General features: G+C 44.4%; 1 protein-coding gene across 2 annotated transcripts in view; it reads right to left on the reverse strand.

Annotated features, from left to right (window-relative positions):
• Positions 1 to 17,472, reverse strand: part of LOC126260862 (uncharacterized) — a 224,370-nt gene that overhangs the window by 81,380 nt on the left and 125,518 nt on the right. For both annotated transcript variants that reach the window (XM_049958277.1, XM_049958275.1), the window contains exons 4-7: positions 16,355 to 16,494; positions 10,097 to 10,337; positions 6,194 to 6,411; positions 3,150 to 3,320 (exon numbers count right to left, since the gene is read on the reverse strand). In XM_049958277.1, coding sequence (XP_049814234.1) covers positions 3,150 to 3,320; positions 6,194 to 6,411; positions 10,097 to 10,337; positions 16,355 to 16,494 — 770 coding nt within the window. The remainder of the gene's footprint in view (positions 1 to 3,149; positions 3,321 to 6,193; positions 6,412 to 10,096; positions 10,338 to 16,354; positions 16,495 to 17,472) is intronic.

Below are 17,472 nucleotides of genomic sequence, written 5' to 3' on the forward strand. Positions count from 1 at the left end.
CTTCTAAAACACTGCTGTCCGCTTAGAGATACTCATTTTGTAGGTTTTCTTCTTGAAAATCACTATACTAATTTTCTGGGGTCTGTTATATGCATACCTTACTAATTTGGTGAAATTTCATCGTCTCATGGCCGGCGAATACTATAGGAAGCCGAACGTCGTAGAGAAAGATCAGCGAACTTTTAGGCTCTAACAAAAGTTGTCCCCCACCGTGAGCGTTTGTTAGAGACAAGGGTATCGTCAGGAGCGACCCAGGGAAGTGTGACAGGACCGCTGCCATTTTCTACATACATAAATGATCCGCGCAGGCAGGGTAAGTAGCAGTATGCCATTGTTTGCTGATGATACTGTGGTGTATGGGAATGTGTGGTTGTTAAGTGTAGGAGGCTACAAGACGACATAGACAAAATTTCTATCTGGTATGATGACTGGCAGCTAGCTCCAAAATGTAGAAAAAAATGTAAGTTAACGCAGATGAGTAGGAAACTAAACCCATAATGTTCGAGTACAGCATTAGTGGTGTGCCGCTTGAAACAGTCACGGCGATTAAATATGTAGACGTAACGTTGCTAAGCAATATGAAACGGAGTGAGGATGTCAGGATTATAGTGGGGTAGGCGAATGGTCGACTTCGGCTTATTGGGAGAATTTTAGGAAACTGCTGTTCATCTGTGAAGGAGACTGTGTGTAGGACGACGGTGCAACGCATTGTTTAGTACTGTTCCAGTGTTTGGGATCCGTATGACGTCGAATTCAAGGAAAACATCGAAATAGTTCAGTGGCGGGCTGCTAGATTTGTTAAGAGTATGTTAGAACAACACGGATGTATTTTGGAGATGCTTCGGGAACTCAAACTGGAATCAATAGAGGGAAGCAGACGTTCTTCTTGAGGAGCACTATTGAGAACATTTTGAGAACCGGCATTTGAGGCTAGAACGGATGCATATAGATAGTCGTTTTTCCATCGCTCTATTTGCGTGTAGAACAGGAAAGGAAATGGCTAATAGTCATTTTATCAGTCTGGAAAGGAAATCGCTATTAGTGGTATTTCGCCATGCACTGTACAGTGCCTTGTGGCCCATGTATGTAGATGTTGATATACACTACTGGCCATAAAAATTGCTACACCAACAAGAAATGCAGATGATAAATGGATATTCATTTGACAAATATATTATACTAGAACCGACATGTGATAACATTTTCCCGCAATTTGGCTGCATAGATCCTGAGAAATCAGTACCCAGAACAACCATCTCGGGCCGTAATAACGGCCTTGATACGCCTGGGCATTGAGTCAAACAGAGCTAAGATGGCGTGTTACAGGTACAGCCGTCCATGCAGCTTCAACACGATACCACAGCTCATCAAGAGTACTGACTAGCGTATTGTGACGAGCCAGTTGCTCGGCCACCATTGACCAGACGTTTTCAATTGGTGAGAGATCTGGAGAATGTACTGGCCAGGGCAGCAGTCGAACATTTTCTGTATCCAGAAAGGTCCGTACAGGACCTGCAACGTGCGGTCGTGCATTATCCTGCTGAAATGTAGGGTTTCGCAGAGATCTAATGAAGGGTAGAGCCACGGGTCGTAACACATCTGAAATGTAACGTCCACTGTTCAAAGTGCCGTCAATGGGAACAAGAGGTGACCGAGACGTGTAACCAATGACATCCCATATCATCACGCCCGGTGATACGCCAGTATGGCGATGACGAATACAAGCTTCCAATGTGCATTCATCTCGATGTCGCCAAATACGGGTGCGACCATAATGATGCTGTAAACAGAACTTGCATTCATCCGAAAAAATGACGTTTTGCCACTCGTGCACCCAGGTTCGTCGTTGAGTACACCATCGTAGGCGCTCCTGTCTGTGATGCAGCGTCAAGGGTAACCGCAGCCATGGTCTCCGAGCTGATAGTCCATGCTGCTGCAAACGACGTCGAACTGTTCGTGCAGATGGTTGTTGTCTTGCTAGCGTCCCCATCTGTTGACTCAGGGATCGAGACGTGGCTGCACGATCCGTTACAGCCATGCGGATAAGATGCCTTTCATCTCGACAGCTAGTGATACGAGGCCGTTGGGATCCAGCACGGCATTCCGTATTATCCTCTTGAACCCACCGATTCCATATTCTGCTAACAGTCATTGGATCTCGACCAACGCGAGCAGCGATGTCGCGATACGATAAACCGCAATCGCGATAGGCTGCAATCCGACTTTTATCAAAGTCGTAAACGTGTTGGTACGCATTTCTCCTCCTTACACGAGGCATCACAACAACATTTCACCAGGCAACGCCGGTCAATTGCTGTTTGTGCATGAGAAATCGTTTGGAAACTTTGCTCATGTCAGCACGTTGTAGGTGTCGCCTCCGGAGCCACCCTTATGTGAATGCTCTGAAAAACTAATCATTTGCATATGACTGCATCTTGTTCCTGTCGGTTAAATTTCGCGTCTGTAGCATGTCATCTTCGTGGTGTAGCAATTTTAATGGCCAGTAGTGTAATGTACCACCCTAGACATTTGATGCAAAGGCTTTGAAACACAATGTATATATTTGTGTGCGCGAGCCGGCCGGTGTGGCCGTGCGGTTCTAAGCGCTTCAGTGTGGAACCGCGTGACCGCTCCGGTCGCAGGGTCGAATCCTGCCTCGGGCATGGATGTGTGTGCTGGCCTTAGGTTAGTTAGGTTTAAGTAGTTCTAAGTTCTAGGGGACTGATGACCTCAGATGTTGAGTCCCACAGTGCTCAGAGCCATTTGAACCATTTTTGTGTGCGCGTGCGCGTATGTTTGTGTGCGTGTGTGTGTGTGTGTGTGTGTGTTTGTGTGTGTGCACATTTATATTTGAGTTTGTGTATATTAGAAAGAGGTTGAGGTAGGGAGGGGGAGAGAGAGAGAGATAGATAGATAGAGAGAGAGAGAGAGAGAGAGAGAGAGAGAGAGAGAGAAGAGACAGAGTATAGAACACCGCCACCGCAAATAAAAGGAAAAGATAAAAGATCAATACAACAGATAATTATGAGAACAATTGGCTTGCTGTCATATTTTTCACTGAACACGTGTACTTGAAGTTTAAAGTATGTGACACGCTCCACATCAAAGCGAGAGAGCCGTGGAAGGAGCAGTTAAGCGGCAGCACTTACTTTGGCTGATGGCCGTGGCGGTGATGTCGTGGTCCATGAACTGTCCCCAGACGGCGAACATGACGGTGAAGCGCGGGTCGTCCTTGTACAGCGGCCGGTGCACGCTAAGGCTCACCTCGCGCGCAGAGGGCAGCTCGCTGCCGTCAGAGGCTCGACGCGGAGAAGACACACCTGCAAGAGCAACAACAAGCAGTATGGCTTTTGTACTTCACGTTTATTAACACATACTTTTTTCCTTCTTTTGATAAACTGTGAGGTTATGACTCCGGAGGACGGTAACAAACCAGGAAATCTTGAAACACGGGATTTATAGAGCATGTAATACACCTCAGTAACTGTTTCAAGAAAAATTTTTATTTGAGAAACATTTTAGTTTTCCAGGAAATTTTCTTTAAGGACATTGATTCTAAATTTTTCTTCAAGTAGATTTGTTTCAAAAAGATAGACAATAATCGGAGTTTAAGTACATTCAAATGTCTGGTGATTACCCGGTGTTACTCAAGGTTAGTGACTGTGTCTTAGCGTCACAGTACATGAGGGATGTATTGCTACAGTATCTCGGTTTATCCTGTGTTTGACTTTCAGCTTTCGAAATCACAATAGTACAAAAAGTATAGTGAAGGAATGAAGACAGTACTGTAATGTACACTCACTAGTACTAATACGTGCATCATAGGAAGTGTCTAATACTCTTAAATAAAACAGTCCTTTTCACTCGTAGCACTCGCTGTTGCCAGCATCGTTACATGCCGCCTTGCTTATCCGTCAGCAACCTTGACTTCTGACAGTAGAGCAGACACAATATAACATCCTGTGATTCAGTGTTACGAGGGTAATCCCAAAAGAAAGGTCTCCTATTTTTTTATAAGTGCATGGACCTGTTTATTTCTACATGGTTTACACCAGTTTACAGCTTGAACATTTAGCTATTTTTCGACATAATCACCGTTTCTGTCGATGCATTTTTGTAGACGCTGTGGCAGGTTTTGTATGCCCATGTCATACCAGCTCGCCGCTATGTTGTTCAGAAAGTCGTGAACCTCTTCTTTCACCTCGTCGTCGGAGCTGAATCGCTTTCCGGCCAAATGTTTTGTTAACCTAGGGAACAGGTGACAGTCACTGGGCGCCGAGTCAGGACTATAGGGTGGGTGGGTGATTATGTTCCACTGAAACTGTTGCAGGAGAGCCACGGTTTGCCGAGCGATGTGTGGGCGAGCGTTGTTATGAAGAATGTGTACGCCCTTGCTCAACATTCCTCTTCTCCGGTTCCGAATCGCCCGTTTGAGTTTTTTCAGAGTCTCACAGTACCTGTCAGCGTTAATTGTGGTCCCAGCGATTCAGCTCCGACGACGAGGTGAAAGAAGAGGTTCATAACTTTCTGAACAGCATGGCGGAGAGCTGATATGACATGGGCATACAAAAACTGCCACAGCGTCCACAAAAATGCATCGACAGAGATGGTGATTATGTCGAAAAATAGGTAAATGTTCAAGCTGTAAACTGATATAAACCATTGTAGAAATAAAAAGGTCTATGTACTTATAAAAAAATAGGAGACCTTACTTCTGGGATTACCCTCGTAAAAATTACGCCATAAACTAATCAAATAAAAAGTCGAAACAAGCAGGAAGTTTAAACCATAACAAAATGTCCATTTTCCAATGCACAATGAATTAAAAATTACGATTTTCTGTTTGACTATTCAATCAAAGTCATAGTCAACAATTTTGTGTAGTAGGTTTGTTCTTTCTTTGTTGCACGTTATACACTATGGTAATGGGCAAGATGGCCTCCTCAGTTGAACAGTAATTACATTTCTTAATGGATATCTTTCCACGTCCAGCTAAGGTCTCCCACACGTTCAGCAAGTTCTCATACTTCCTTAAACACCCAGACAACTTCCGGTTGTTGTACGTTTCCATAAAGTCAGGTCCCAGAACTCCATTGTAATTCCCTTATGTGAGAATCCTCGATGCACACACCTCAATTTTCGTCCATTCCCAAATACTTCACATCCTTCCTAGTGTAATTTTAATTGCCTTCTCTCTCAGACTATGAAATCATCCCCGACATTAATTCTTCCAATCTCACACCTTCCATCCACATTCTTCCCTGTCTAACTGCAATCCTACCCGACCCCCAAACCCTGAAGACGTTAGTTTTTCCGGTATATACACATTCCACATCTTTCCTATAGTACTCTTTCCAACCCACACCTCTATACAATCCCCCTTCCTAGATCTACCAAGAGCCTCAACCATCATCTTGTCGTTACACCAAGAAGGAATTCTAAATTGCCGTAAATAACAACAATAAATAAAATTGAAAGAAAATAAATGTAAACTGGAAAGCTAATCGTTCTATGTTCCAAAATAATTTTTCGGAAAGATAGCGGAAAAAATGTGTGGCAGGAAGAATTTAAGGAAATTATTTATTCTTTGGTTAACTGTTGAGAGTTTCTTGTTATTTCGTCTTTATTTGAAACTTAAAACTCTGAGCTGTTCTTTTTAATATTACTTGTGGAATAGTTAATAAAAATTTATAACAAAAAATCACCAATTTATTCGATTACAAGCCCGCTTCTCATCTATTTCTTATACGTGACAGCTCCTAGGGTTGTCTCCTATTACAAACAATTACATATTTAAATCCGCTCTCTAGAAGCAGCAAGGCAACGGCGACATCCATTTTAGTTCCCATCCATGCATCAGTGTCTCAGTAACCTAAAAACACCAAAATATGCATTTTCACTGTGCTAGTGACAATAAAACCAGAGACTTTACGATTACGTGACTACAATCCAACTCACTCAGCTTCCTGCGGTTATAATGATACCTCAGCTCTTGGAAATCATCTACTCTTCGAAACGAATTTTTTTTATTTTTTTGTGAGAACTGAAATTGATGTGTGGGTGCTGAACTTTAGGTCCTATAAGCATGAAGAAAACGGAAGAGGGCAGAGCAGGTCCTCTTGTTTGATCAGACAGGTTCCCCACTCTACAAACACGTTTAGAGACTTCAGCCGCTGGCTGGCCGCAGACGTACCGTCTCCGTAGTCCGGGGGCAGGATCCTGCGGAAGGGCCGGTAGGCGACGCCCCAGGACTGCGGGTGCTGCAGGTTGTTGCAGGTGCCGTCCAGGCTGCGGAACGGCGTCGCGACGCACGAGTAGCTGTCGGAGAGGCCGTCGGCGCACGCCTCGGGCGGCAGGAAGTCGGCCGCCACGATGGGCCCGCGGGCCATCAGCGAGCCGGCCTTCACGCCCCTGGAACACGAGCCACGGACCGCCTGTCACCTTCTGCCGCTGGGCTCCCCTGTCTACACGCTCACCGTGTCCGTATTATTCTTCGTTGATACTTGTTGCCGTTGCGAATAACTTACAAGAAAAAGACGCTTTTTTCTTTAGCGTTGTTTCATATTTTTATTGTTTTGTGTTACTGTTTACTGCGCATTAAAACTATACGTCACAAACCGTCTAATACACTACTGGCCACTAAAATTGCTACACCAAGAAGAAATGCAGACGATAAACGGGTATTCATGGGACAAATATATTATACTAGAACTGACATCTGATTACATTTTCACGCAATTTGGGTGCATAGATCCTGAGAAATCAGCACCCAGAACAACCACCTCGGGCCGTAATAACGGCCTTGATACGCCTGGGCATTGAGTCAAACAGAGATTGGATGGCGTGTACAGGTACAGCTGCCCATGCAGCTTCAACACGATACCACAGTTCACCAAGAGTAGTGACTGGCGTATTGTGACGAGCCAGTTGCTCGGCCACCATTGACCAGACGTTTTCAGTTGGTGAGAGATCTGGAGAATGTGCTGGCCAGGGCAGCAGTCGAACATTTTCTGTATCCAGAAAGGCCCGTACAGGACCTGCAACATGTGATCGTGCATTATCTTGCTGAAATGTTCGGTTTCGCAGGGATCGAATGAAGCGTAGAGCCACGGGTCGTAACACATGTGAAACCCAATGGTCACTGTTCAAAGTGCCGTCAATGCGAACAAGAGGTGACCGAGACGTGTAACAAATGGCACACCATACCATCACGCCGGGTGATACGCCAGTATGGCGATGACGAATACACGCTTCCAATGTGCGTCCACCGCGATGTCGCCAAACACGGGTGAGACCATCATGATACTGTAAACAGAGCGTGGTTTCATCCGAAAAAATGACGTTTTGCCATTCGTGCACCCAGGTTCGGTGTTGAGTACACCATCGCAGGCGCTCCTGTCTGTGATGCAGCGTCATGGGTAACCGCAGCCATGGTCTCCGAGCTGATGGTCCACGCTGCTGCAAACGTCGTCGAACAGTTCGTGCAGATGTTTGTTGTCTTGCAAGCGTCCCCATCTGTTGACTCATGGATCGAGACGTGGCTGCACGATCCGTTACAGCCATGCGGTTAAGATGCCTGTCATCTCGACTGCTAGTGATACGAGACAGTTGGGATCCAGCACGGCGTTCCGTATTACCCTCCTGAACCCACCGATTCCATATTCTGCTAACAGTCATTGGATCTCGACCAACGCGAGCAGCAATGTTGTGATACGATAAACCGCAATCGCGGTAGGCTACAACCCACCTTTATCAAAGTCGTAAACGTGTTGGTACGCATTTCTCCTCCTTACACGAGGCATCACAACAACGTTTCACCAGGCAACGCCAGTCAACAGCTGTTTGTGTATGAGAAATCGGTTGGAAACTTTCCTCACGTCAGCACGTTGTAGGTGTCGTCACCGGCGCCAACCTTGTGTGGATACTCTGAAAAGCTAATCATTTGCATATGACTGCATCTTCTCCCTGTCGGTTAAATTTCGCGTCTGTAGCACGTCATCTTCGTGGTGTAGCAATTTTAATGGCCAGTAGTGTAAGTTGCGTTTGAACACCCCAAAAGTTTGGAATACAAGGTATATTATCATTAATGTCGTAAACGCATTTTCGGCTACTTGGAGTCCATTTACAGCCATATTTGGACATCATGTTCACAAACGACGACAGATGTTTTATGGATGACAGTTGTGGCAAGTCACCGACCCATAATTGCTCGCGATTGGTTTGAAGAACACTCTGAACAGTACGAACGAATGATTTGTCCTTCCAGATCGCTCACATGAATGCCATCGAACATTTATGGAACATAATCGAGAGATCAGTTCGTGCAGGTAATCCTGCACCGGCAACACTTTTGGAATATGGACGGTTACCGAGGCGGCGTGACTCAATTTCTGCAGGAGACCTCTAAAGACCTGTTGAGTCTAGGCCACGTCGAGTTTCTGCACTTCGCAGTGCAGAAGCAGGTCCGACAGGATATTAAGAGGTATTCCATGACTTTTGGCATCTAGGTGTAGAGTGGATCTGACAGTACAGTACGCACTCAGAGCGCCATTCGTGTCAGTTGGCTGTGGAGCATCAGCTGAGTTGTACGAGTGTCGATGGTAACTTGGAAGATTACAGTAACGAGGAATATGCTGAGATGCATTTCATGTATGGCAGGGCTAATGGTAATGAAAAGCAGGCTGCACGGTTGTACCAATAAGCATACCCTACCGGAGGCATCCAAAGAGTCGAATGTTTAGAATGGTGCATCAAGGCCACCGAGAATTTGGGAACTTTTCACATGCTGTGGGAGTGGGTAGGCCTGTACGAACTACATCTGTGCCTGAATATATGCTGGAAACAGTCGAACACTCACAGTAATCTCCACAAGGAGAATTAACTCACAAATTTCTGGAATGAGTCACGGTAGTGTTTCGAAAATAATTCATCAAAATGCACTGTTCGCATACCAAATACAACGACTTCAGTGTCTTAGAGAGGCGGACTTTGGTCCTATACTAATGCCGACACAACAGCAAGCTGTAGGCATCCTTACGTCTGACAATGAAGCAAGGTTCATTTGTGACGGTGTGTCCAATTATCAAAGTACTCACACTTGTAGTCATATAGGCTCCAATATATATGCTGTGCATGAGTCTCTACATCGGGAACATTTCTCATCGAATCTGTAGTTCGAGCTACTTGGCTATCGTCTTATTGGGCCGTACATGTTACCAAAAAAACTCAATGAACGAAATCAGCTTTCGGTTTCTGCATCATCATCTTGTGCGAATGTTTGTGGATGTTCCCTCAGCGCAACGGCAGATGATGTGTTACGTGCCTGATGTAGGAGCTGCACATTTTGTTGCTATGGTGAGGTGACACCTTCGCGCCGATATGGGCAAAGATGGAGTGGTCCAGGAGGACTTGTAGTTTGGTCTCCAAGATCACGTGCTTCGAACCCAATTGATTTCTGTGATTGGGGCCACGTTAAGGTGTAGTGTACGCTACTCCTTTTAACAAGGTTGAAAAATTTGAGCAGAGACCTGTCAACGTTTGTCAGCGGTTTCGAAATGATCAAGGCGTGTTTGAAAGTATTGGAAATAAATCGCGTCGGAGGCTACAGGCCTGCATCCGGGTGCACTTTGAACACCTCTTCTTGCTGTTGTCGTGTTCATCCAACGAATTCAATGTCTTAGAGAGGCGGACTTTAGTGCTAGACTATTGTTTTGTCAGTAGACGCAACAGCAAACTGTAGGCATCCTTACGTCTGAGAATGAAGCAATGCTCACTTGTGATTGTGTGTTCAATTATCAAAGTACTCACGCTTGGAGTATCTGTAATAACTTTTCTTAATGTTCTACAATACTGTCACTTTTTCCTAGCTGGGACGACGTTTACACAGTGGTGACTGTTAACTAGAAAGTCGCAGTTATTTGAGAAACGATTCTTTTGCTGATCCATGTTTACTGAGAGCTTTATGGTTCTAGTACCGTGTGTTTTCATGTGTCTGACCCTACGCCATTAATTATGATACACCCTATGTGAACAGTAATCTTCCATCACGGAACTTACAGTGCCGGTTGTTTGGAAGCGCACAGGTGAGGGGGCTTACCTGTCGGCGGCGATGCGCTTGGAGGCGACGTCGAGCACGTATCCGGCCCTGCCGAGCTCCCGCGCCTTGGCAGTGGTGTGCAGCGCCTGCTGGGCGCGATAGGCGGGGGCGGTGACGGCCAGCGGCGGCGCCTTCGCCTCCACGGCGTCCCTCTCGCTGAGCGCGCCGCGGCCCGCCGACACCGCCGCCTCCACCTCAGACGCGTCCTCAGGCGGGCCGCTCCACTGCGGCTCTCCTTTATCTGTGAACACCCGGCAGTGCGCTCTGATGCTGCCCGAGATGCACAACTTCGGACAGCCTGAAACATTTGGCTCCAACGCCCTGTCTTCGTGAATACCTCAACGATCAGTTCTGACCTCGTCCACATACCTTCTTTGCACAGCCAGATACACCCCCAGAGCCGTATATACACTATGTGATCAATAGTATCCGGACACCCCTAAAACATACGTTTTTCATGTTAGGTGCACTGTACTGCCACCTACTGACAGACATTCCATACCAGCGACCTCAGTAGTCATTAGCAGGATGGGGCGCTACGCGGAACTCACGGACTTCCAAAGTGGTCAGGTAATTGGGTGTCACTTCTGTCATACGTCTCTACGCGAGATTTCCACACTCCTGAACATCCCTAGGTCTACTGTTTCCGATGGGATAGTGAAATGGAAACGTAAAGGGAAACGTACAGCACAAAAGCGTACAGGCCGACATCGTCTTCTGACTGACAGAGACCGCCGACAGTTGAAGAGGGTCGTAATGTGTAATAGGCAGACATATATCCAGACCATCACCCAGGAATTCCAAACTGCTTCACGATCCACTGCAAATATTATGACAGTTAGGCGGGAGGTGAGAAAACTTGGATTTCATGGTCGAGCGGCTACCCATAAGCCACACACCACGCAGGTAAATGACAAACGACGCCTCGTTTGGTGTAAGGAGTTTAAACACTGTACGATTGAATAGTGGAAAAACGTTGTGTGGACTGACGAATCACGGTACACAATGTGGCGATCCGATGGCAGGGTGTGGGTATGGCGAATGGTCAGTGAAGGTCATCTGCCAGAGTGTGTAGTGCCAACAGTAAAATTCGGATGCGGTGGTTTTATAGTGTGGTCGTGTGTTTTATGGAGGGTGCTTGCACCCCTTGTTGTTTTGCGTGGCACTATCACAGCACAGGCCTACATTGATGTTTTAAGCACCTTCTTGCTTCCCTCTGTTGAAGAACAATTCGGGGATGGCAATTGCATCTTTCAACACGATCGAGCACCTGTTCGTAATGTACGGCCTTTGGCGGAGTGGTTACACGATAATAATATCCCTGCAATGGAGTGGCGTTACAGAGTACTGACCTGAATCCTATAGACCACCTTTGGGATGTTTTAGAACGCCGGCTTCGTGGCAGGCCCCACCGACCGATACCTCCCCTCAATGCAGCACTCCGTGAAGAATGGGCTGCCACTCCCCAAGAAACCTTCCAGCACATGATTGAATGTATGCCTGAGAGAGTTGAAACTGTCATCAAGGCTAAAGGTGGGCCAACACCATACGGAATTCCAGCATTACCGATGGAGGGCGCCTCGAACTTGTAAGTCATCTTCAGCTAGGTGTCCGGATACTTTTGGTCACGTAGTGTATATCAACGTCCTGTGTTCATGAGTCCCTTAAGGATCAGTTCTGTCCTCGTCAATATACCTTCTTATATATGTATAGTGTGGTCCATTGATCGTGACCGGGCCAAATATCTCACGAAATAAGCGTCAAACGAAAACACTGCAAAGAACGAAACTCGTCTAGCTTGAAGGGGAAACCAGATGATGCTATGGTTGGCCCGCTAGATGCGTTTTTTTAAAATAGGAACCCCGATTTTTGTTACACATTCGTGTAGTACCTAAAGAAACATGAATGTTTTAGTTGGACCACTTTTTTCGCTTTGTGATAGGTGCCGCTGTAATAGTCACAAACATATGGCTCACAATTTTAGACGAACAGTTGGTAACAGGTAGGTTTTTTAAATTAAAATACAAAACGTAGGTACGTTCGAACATTTTATTTCGGTTGTTCCAATGTGATACATGTACCTTTGTGAACTTATCATTTCTGAGAACGTCTGCTGTTACAGCGTGATTACCTGTAAATACCACATTAATGCAATAAATGCTCTAAATGATGTCCGTCAACCTCAATGCATTTGGCAATACGTGTAACGACATTCCTCTCAACAGCGAGTAGTTCGCCTTCCGTAATGTTCGCACATGCATTGACAATGCGCTGACGCATGTTGTCAGGCGTTGTCGGTGGATCACGATGGCAAATATCCTTCAACTTTCCCCACAGAAATAAATCCGGGGACGTCAGGTCCGGTGAATGTGCGGGCCGAGGTATGGTGCTTCGACGACCAAACCACCTGTCATGAAATATGATATTCAATACCGCTTGAACCGCAGGCGAGCTGTGTGCCGGACGTCCATCATGTTGGAAGTACATCGCCATTCTGTCATGCAGTGAAACATCTTATAGTAACATCGGTCAAACATTACGTAGGAAATCAGCATACATTGCGCCATTTAGATTGCCATCGATAAAATGGGGGCCAATTATCCTTCCTCCCATAATGCCGCACCATACATTAACCCGCCAAGTTCGCTGATGTTCCACTTGTCGCATCCATCGTGGATTTTCCGTTGCCCAATAGTGCATATTATGCCGGTTTACGTTACCGCTGTTGGTGAATGACGCTTCGTCGCTAAATAGAACGCGTGAAAAAATCTGTCATCGTCGCCTAATTTCTCTTGTGGCCAGTGGCAGAACTGTACACGACGTTTAAAGTCGTCGCCATGCAATTCCTGGTTCATAGGAATATGGTACGGGTGTAATCGATGTTGATGTAGCGTTCCCAACACCGACATTTTTGAGATTCCCGATTCTCGAGCAATTTGTCTGCTACTGATATGCGGATTAGCCGCGACGGCAGCTAAAACACGAACTTGGGTATCATCATTTGTTGCAGGTCGTGGTTGACGTTTCACATGTGGCTGAACACCTCCTGTTTCCTTAAATAACATAACTACCCGGCGAACGGTCCGGACACTTGGATGATGTCGTCCAGGATACCGAACAGCATACATGGCACACGCCCGTTGGGAATTTTGATCACAATGGCCATAGATCAACACGATATCGACGTTTTCTGCAATTGGTAAACGGTCCATTTTAACACGGGTAAAGAAGTATCACGAAGCAAATAGCGTCCGCACTGGCAGTATGTTACGTGATACCACGTACTTACACGTTTGTGGCTATTACAGCGCCATCTATCACAAAGCGAAAAAGTGGTCCAACTAAAACATTCATACTTCTCGACGTACATCATGAATATGTAATAAAAATTTAAAAAAAAAAACGCAGTTGATATCCGTTTGACCTATGGCAGCGCCATCTAGCGGGCCAACGACAGCGCCATCTGGTTTTCTCCTTCAAGCTAGACGAGTTTCGTTCTTTGTAGTTTTTTCGTTTGATGCTTATTTCGTGAGATATTTGGCCCGGTCCTATCAATGGACCCTGAAACTTTGAAGGGTTGTAGCTCCCAAACTAAAAGTGGTAGGAATGTAATTTAAACTGATGTATACTCAGCTGGTGTTACTGAATCCAGTGAATGATAGAAACAACTATTGTTCCACTTAAAAAAAACTATGAACAGACAAAATATGGAAGTATATTTTTCCAAATGAATTACATTTAAAAATGCACTATCCTAAAAACGAATTTTTAAACTTTCTTGTTCGTGGCGGTAATATTTTCACTATTCGTAAAATCACGGCCTTTACGCATTTTTTTTAATAATTTGCGGTTTCCCTGCAGATTAAAATTACTAACTTGCAGTGGACAATTTTCCATACTCTAGCTGATCTCTAGGATCTTGAATGTACATTCCCTACCTTGTATCCTGGATAGTCATTATCACCCCATTTAATTCCAGACAACTGTACATTCCACCTTGCATGCAAGCTTATCTTTCGCAAACACGATTTTGCACAACTTAATTGAAATATTGTCATGCCTCACTACACATTACATATGCTCTAATCAGGGAATCTAGAACCACATTGTTTTGCCCCTAACACTGGTCCTTATCAATCCCATCAGAAAATACGAAGTCTGAGTCGCATCAGAACTGTAATGCGGATACTGGGTCCAGATGTCTGTAGGCTGGGAAACATGTTGCTATAAGTGTGCCGGATGTTCATTAGTTACCAGGAGGGTTGAACAGCGTTGTTTCGTTTGGCTAATAGAAATATGGAACCAGCAGAAAATGTTTTATGCACAGCACCTAGTCTACAAATGACGCCTGAAGTTGCGAAATGATATTAATTATGTGGCCGATGCTACTTCTGTGGACCAAGCGCATCGGACTGTAACTATAGAAAACACTAATTCTTCGTTGTCGTGTGGTGGACAAGGAGAGACATTAGTCATGTATAAGCAGAGAGGTTTCAAACAACTGATTGCGAGATGGGTGCCCTGGCATATCAACTCCCGTACTGAAATAGCGACATGTTGTCCCGTGTGAATAACGTCTGTGGCTCATTAAACAAGAAAAAGATGCATTTCGTGCAGACACCGTCACCGCCGACAAAACGTGGATCCACTGCAGCCAAACAAGCACCGAAGTGTAAGGTATACCGGGATGCAGATACAGAATCTGATCAAAATTTAGTAATGAAGAGTGGGCTGAAGATAAAGAGAACGACCGGAAGAATGAAGAATAGAATACTGAAATAGTGAGGAATGAATGATGATGAGTGTTTGAAGTTCTCTGAGCTTGTAGGCACAGAGATAATGAATACCACAGTACACAATTTAGATGAAGAAAAATTGATGTTCCTAAAAAAGGGTAATCACTGAACCTGGACAAAGAAATACAGGAATAGAGAAAGTAACTGCGAAAAACTTGGGTGACAAAAGGTATTCTTCAAGACGAAAAAAAAATAAAAGTTTACAAGTGGAACTAAAATTCGGGTTGAAAGGATATCAGTGATAAGGTGCGTTGTTGACATTTCTGTCCTCAGTGAAAGTGCGGAAGAATTACCACTACCTTTCGAACGGAATGAACAGTCTAAAGAGCAAAGAATATAGACTGAGAGTAAACCAAAAAAAGACGAGGGCAGTGAGGAGTAGCAGAAGTGAGATGAGAGCTAAACCTCAGATCAAGAAAGGGCATCACATTGTACATAAAGTGAACAAATTCTCCTTAACTGGAAACAAAACTACGCATCACAGACGAATCGAGGTAACGAAGTCTATTAGTGTGAAACATAGGTGATAAAATGAGGAAGAAATTTCTGAGAATGTACGTTTGGATCTCAACATTGTTTCAAGTGAATGATGGAAGTGGAAAAACCGGAAAAGAATTCAACGAAGCTCTCTTTTTGTGTTGTTGACGAAATGCGCTGAAAATTAAGTAGACGGACAAGAAACGAGGTGGTTTTTAGAAGTATCGGCGGGAAAAGAAATATGTGGAAAACAAAGACAAGAAAAAGGGACAGGATGATAGCACGTATGTTAAGACATCAGGGAAAAACTTTTATGGTATTAGATGGAGGCACAGAAGACAAAAATTGAGGGAAAATCATAGATTCGGATATATCCAACAAATAATTGAGAATGTTTGGTGTAAGTGCTAATACGACTTGAAGTGGTTGGAGAAGGAAAGGACGTCGTAACGTGCCACATAAAACTAATCAGAAGAACGATAACAAAAAGAAAAAAGACTCGCAGAAACGTATACTCCAACCATATAACAAATCTTCAACGACCTTCCCTTGAAATTCTACAAAATCTAAACTGTATATCTTTCACTTCTCCTGTGGCAGTTCTCAGAAAATGCAACGATTTCTGCAACATTTAAATCTGTCCAAAAATAATACGTTTCCCACTTACAGCGTCACGCATTATCGTATCATAATAATCACTCTCCTTTCATCTCTGTCAACCCTCATTCACTTCATTCCTGGTGCAGGACCTTCAAGTAGGGATCACCATTAATAACACGTCAAGTGAATATACGTAGTAGGCTGATGAGTCGTAGTACGGTGTCCGTCCAACGAATTGCTTCTTTCGTAGAAGACACACTAGCGTTCTACTCACACATACACAACCCCGAGAGAGGAACCGCGTGAGTTCCTTCAAGGCCACGAAAGTTGCCTCTCGTCAGCCCCCGCGACACAGTCTGGCTGAAGGCCTGTGGACGCTGCTCACCTTTCAGAGGCCACGTCAGCTGCAGCAGCTTGGCGACGTTCACCGGCAGAACCGTCGTGTCGGTGTTGTTCACCTCATCCATCACGTCGTGGTTCACCGAGTACGAGACCGTGATCACCGCCGCAGCCACGAAGATCGCCCTGTGGCATAACAGGTAACACCGAAACTTTACACTTCAACTTTCTGTTTCAGGTAAATGGAATAGGAAAGTGAATATGTTGCAAGGATCTGTTTCACATACAGGGGAAAAAGCAGAAATCTGAAAGACAAACACAATATTTAATTATGAAATCCTGGTAAATAAAACTGTCTCGGTGGCTAAAACGCTTTGTAATTGTTGTTTTTTAAGCACATTCAGTGAGTAAAAACATACAGAGTCACTGTAACATGTTTTAGAATGTGCAAACAAAATATTTCAGAATAGTGACAGTTACGGATCCGACGACAATGAACAGTTTTCAAATATGTCACAGAAATTAGTTTCTTGCCTTCACCCCAGCAAGCACATTACCTCTCAATACCCCGAACCTGCTATAAACACACCAAATAGTAACGAAGCAGCATAGATTCATTCATTGCAGCTGCGCTAGCTGCGTGGAAGAGAAAGTACATAACAGTGACTTTAATAGTTACTTGTAATGTTAATTGTGATGCACTTTTTGAACCAATAAATAGCAGTGTCATTAGTTCTGCATAAATGATTTTCAGTGAAAATCTTACGGATACTCCCCTCCCATTCAGATAAGGAAGTCACAGATATTTCAACGATCAGTCACAACTATTAGCTTAAACAGTGGCAGATAATTCTGACACGCCACAGATGACTGCGTCAGTTGTAGTGTCAAGAAACATAACAACGAAATATAAACATACACTTAAAAGCTAGGAATTCTTTTCTGAAAGAATTTGTCTGGAATGTCAAGAAACATAATAACGAAATATGAGCATACATTTAAAAGCTAGGAATTCTTTTCTGAAATAATTTGTCTGGAGTGTCAAGAAACATAACAACGAAATATAAACATACATTTAAAAGCTAGGAATTCTTTTCTGAAAGAATTTATCTGGAATGTCTGGAATGTCAAGAAACATAAAACGAAATATAAACATACATTTAA

This window comes from Schistocerca nitens, chromosome 5, assembly GCF_023898315.1.
Source record: "Schistocerca nitens isolate TAMUIC-IGC-003100 chromosome 5, iqSchNite1.1, whole genome shotgun sequence".
NCBI lineage: Eukaryota > Metazoa > Arthropoda > Insecta > Orthoptera > Acrididae > Schistocerca > Schistocerca nitens.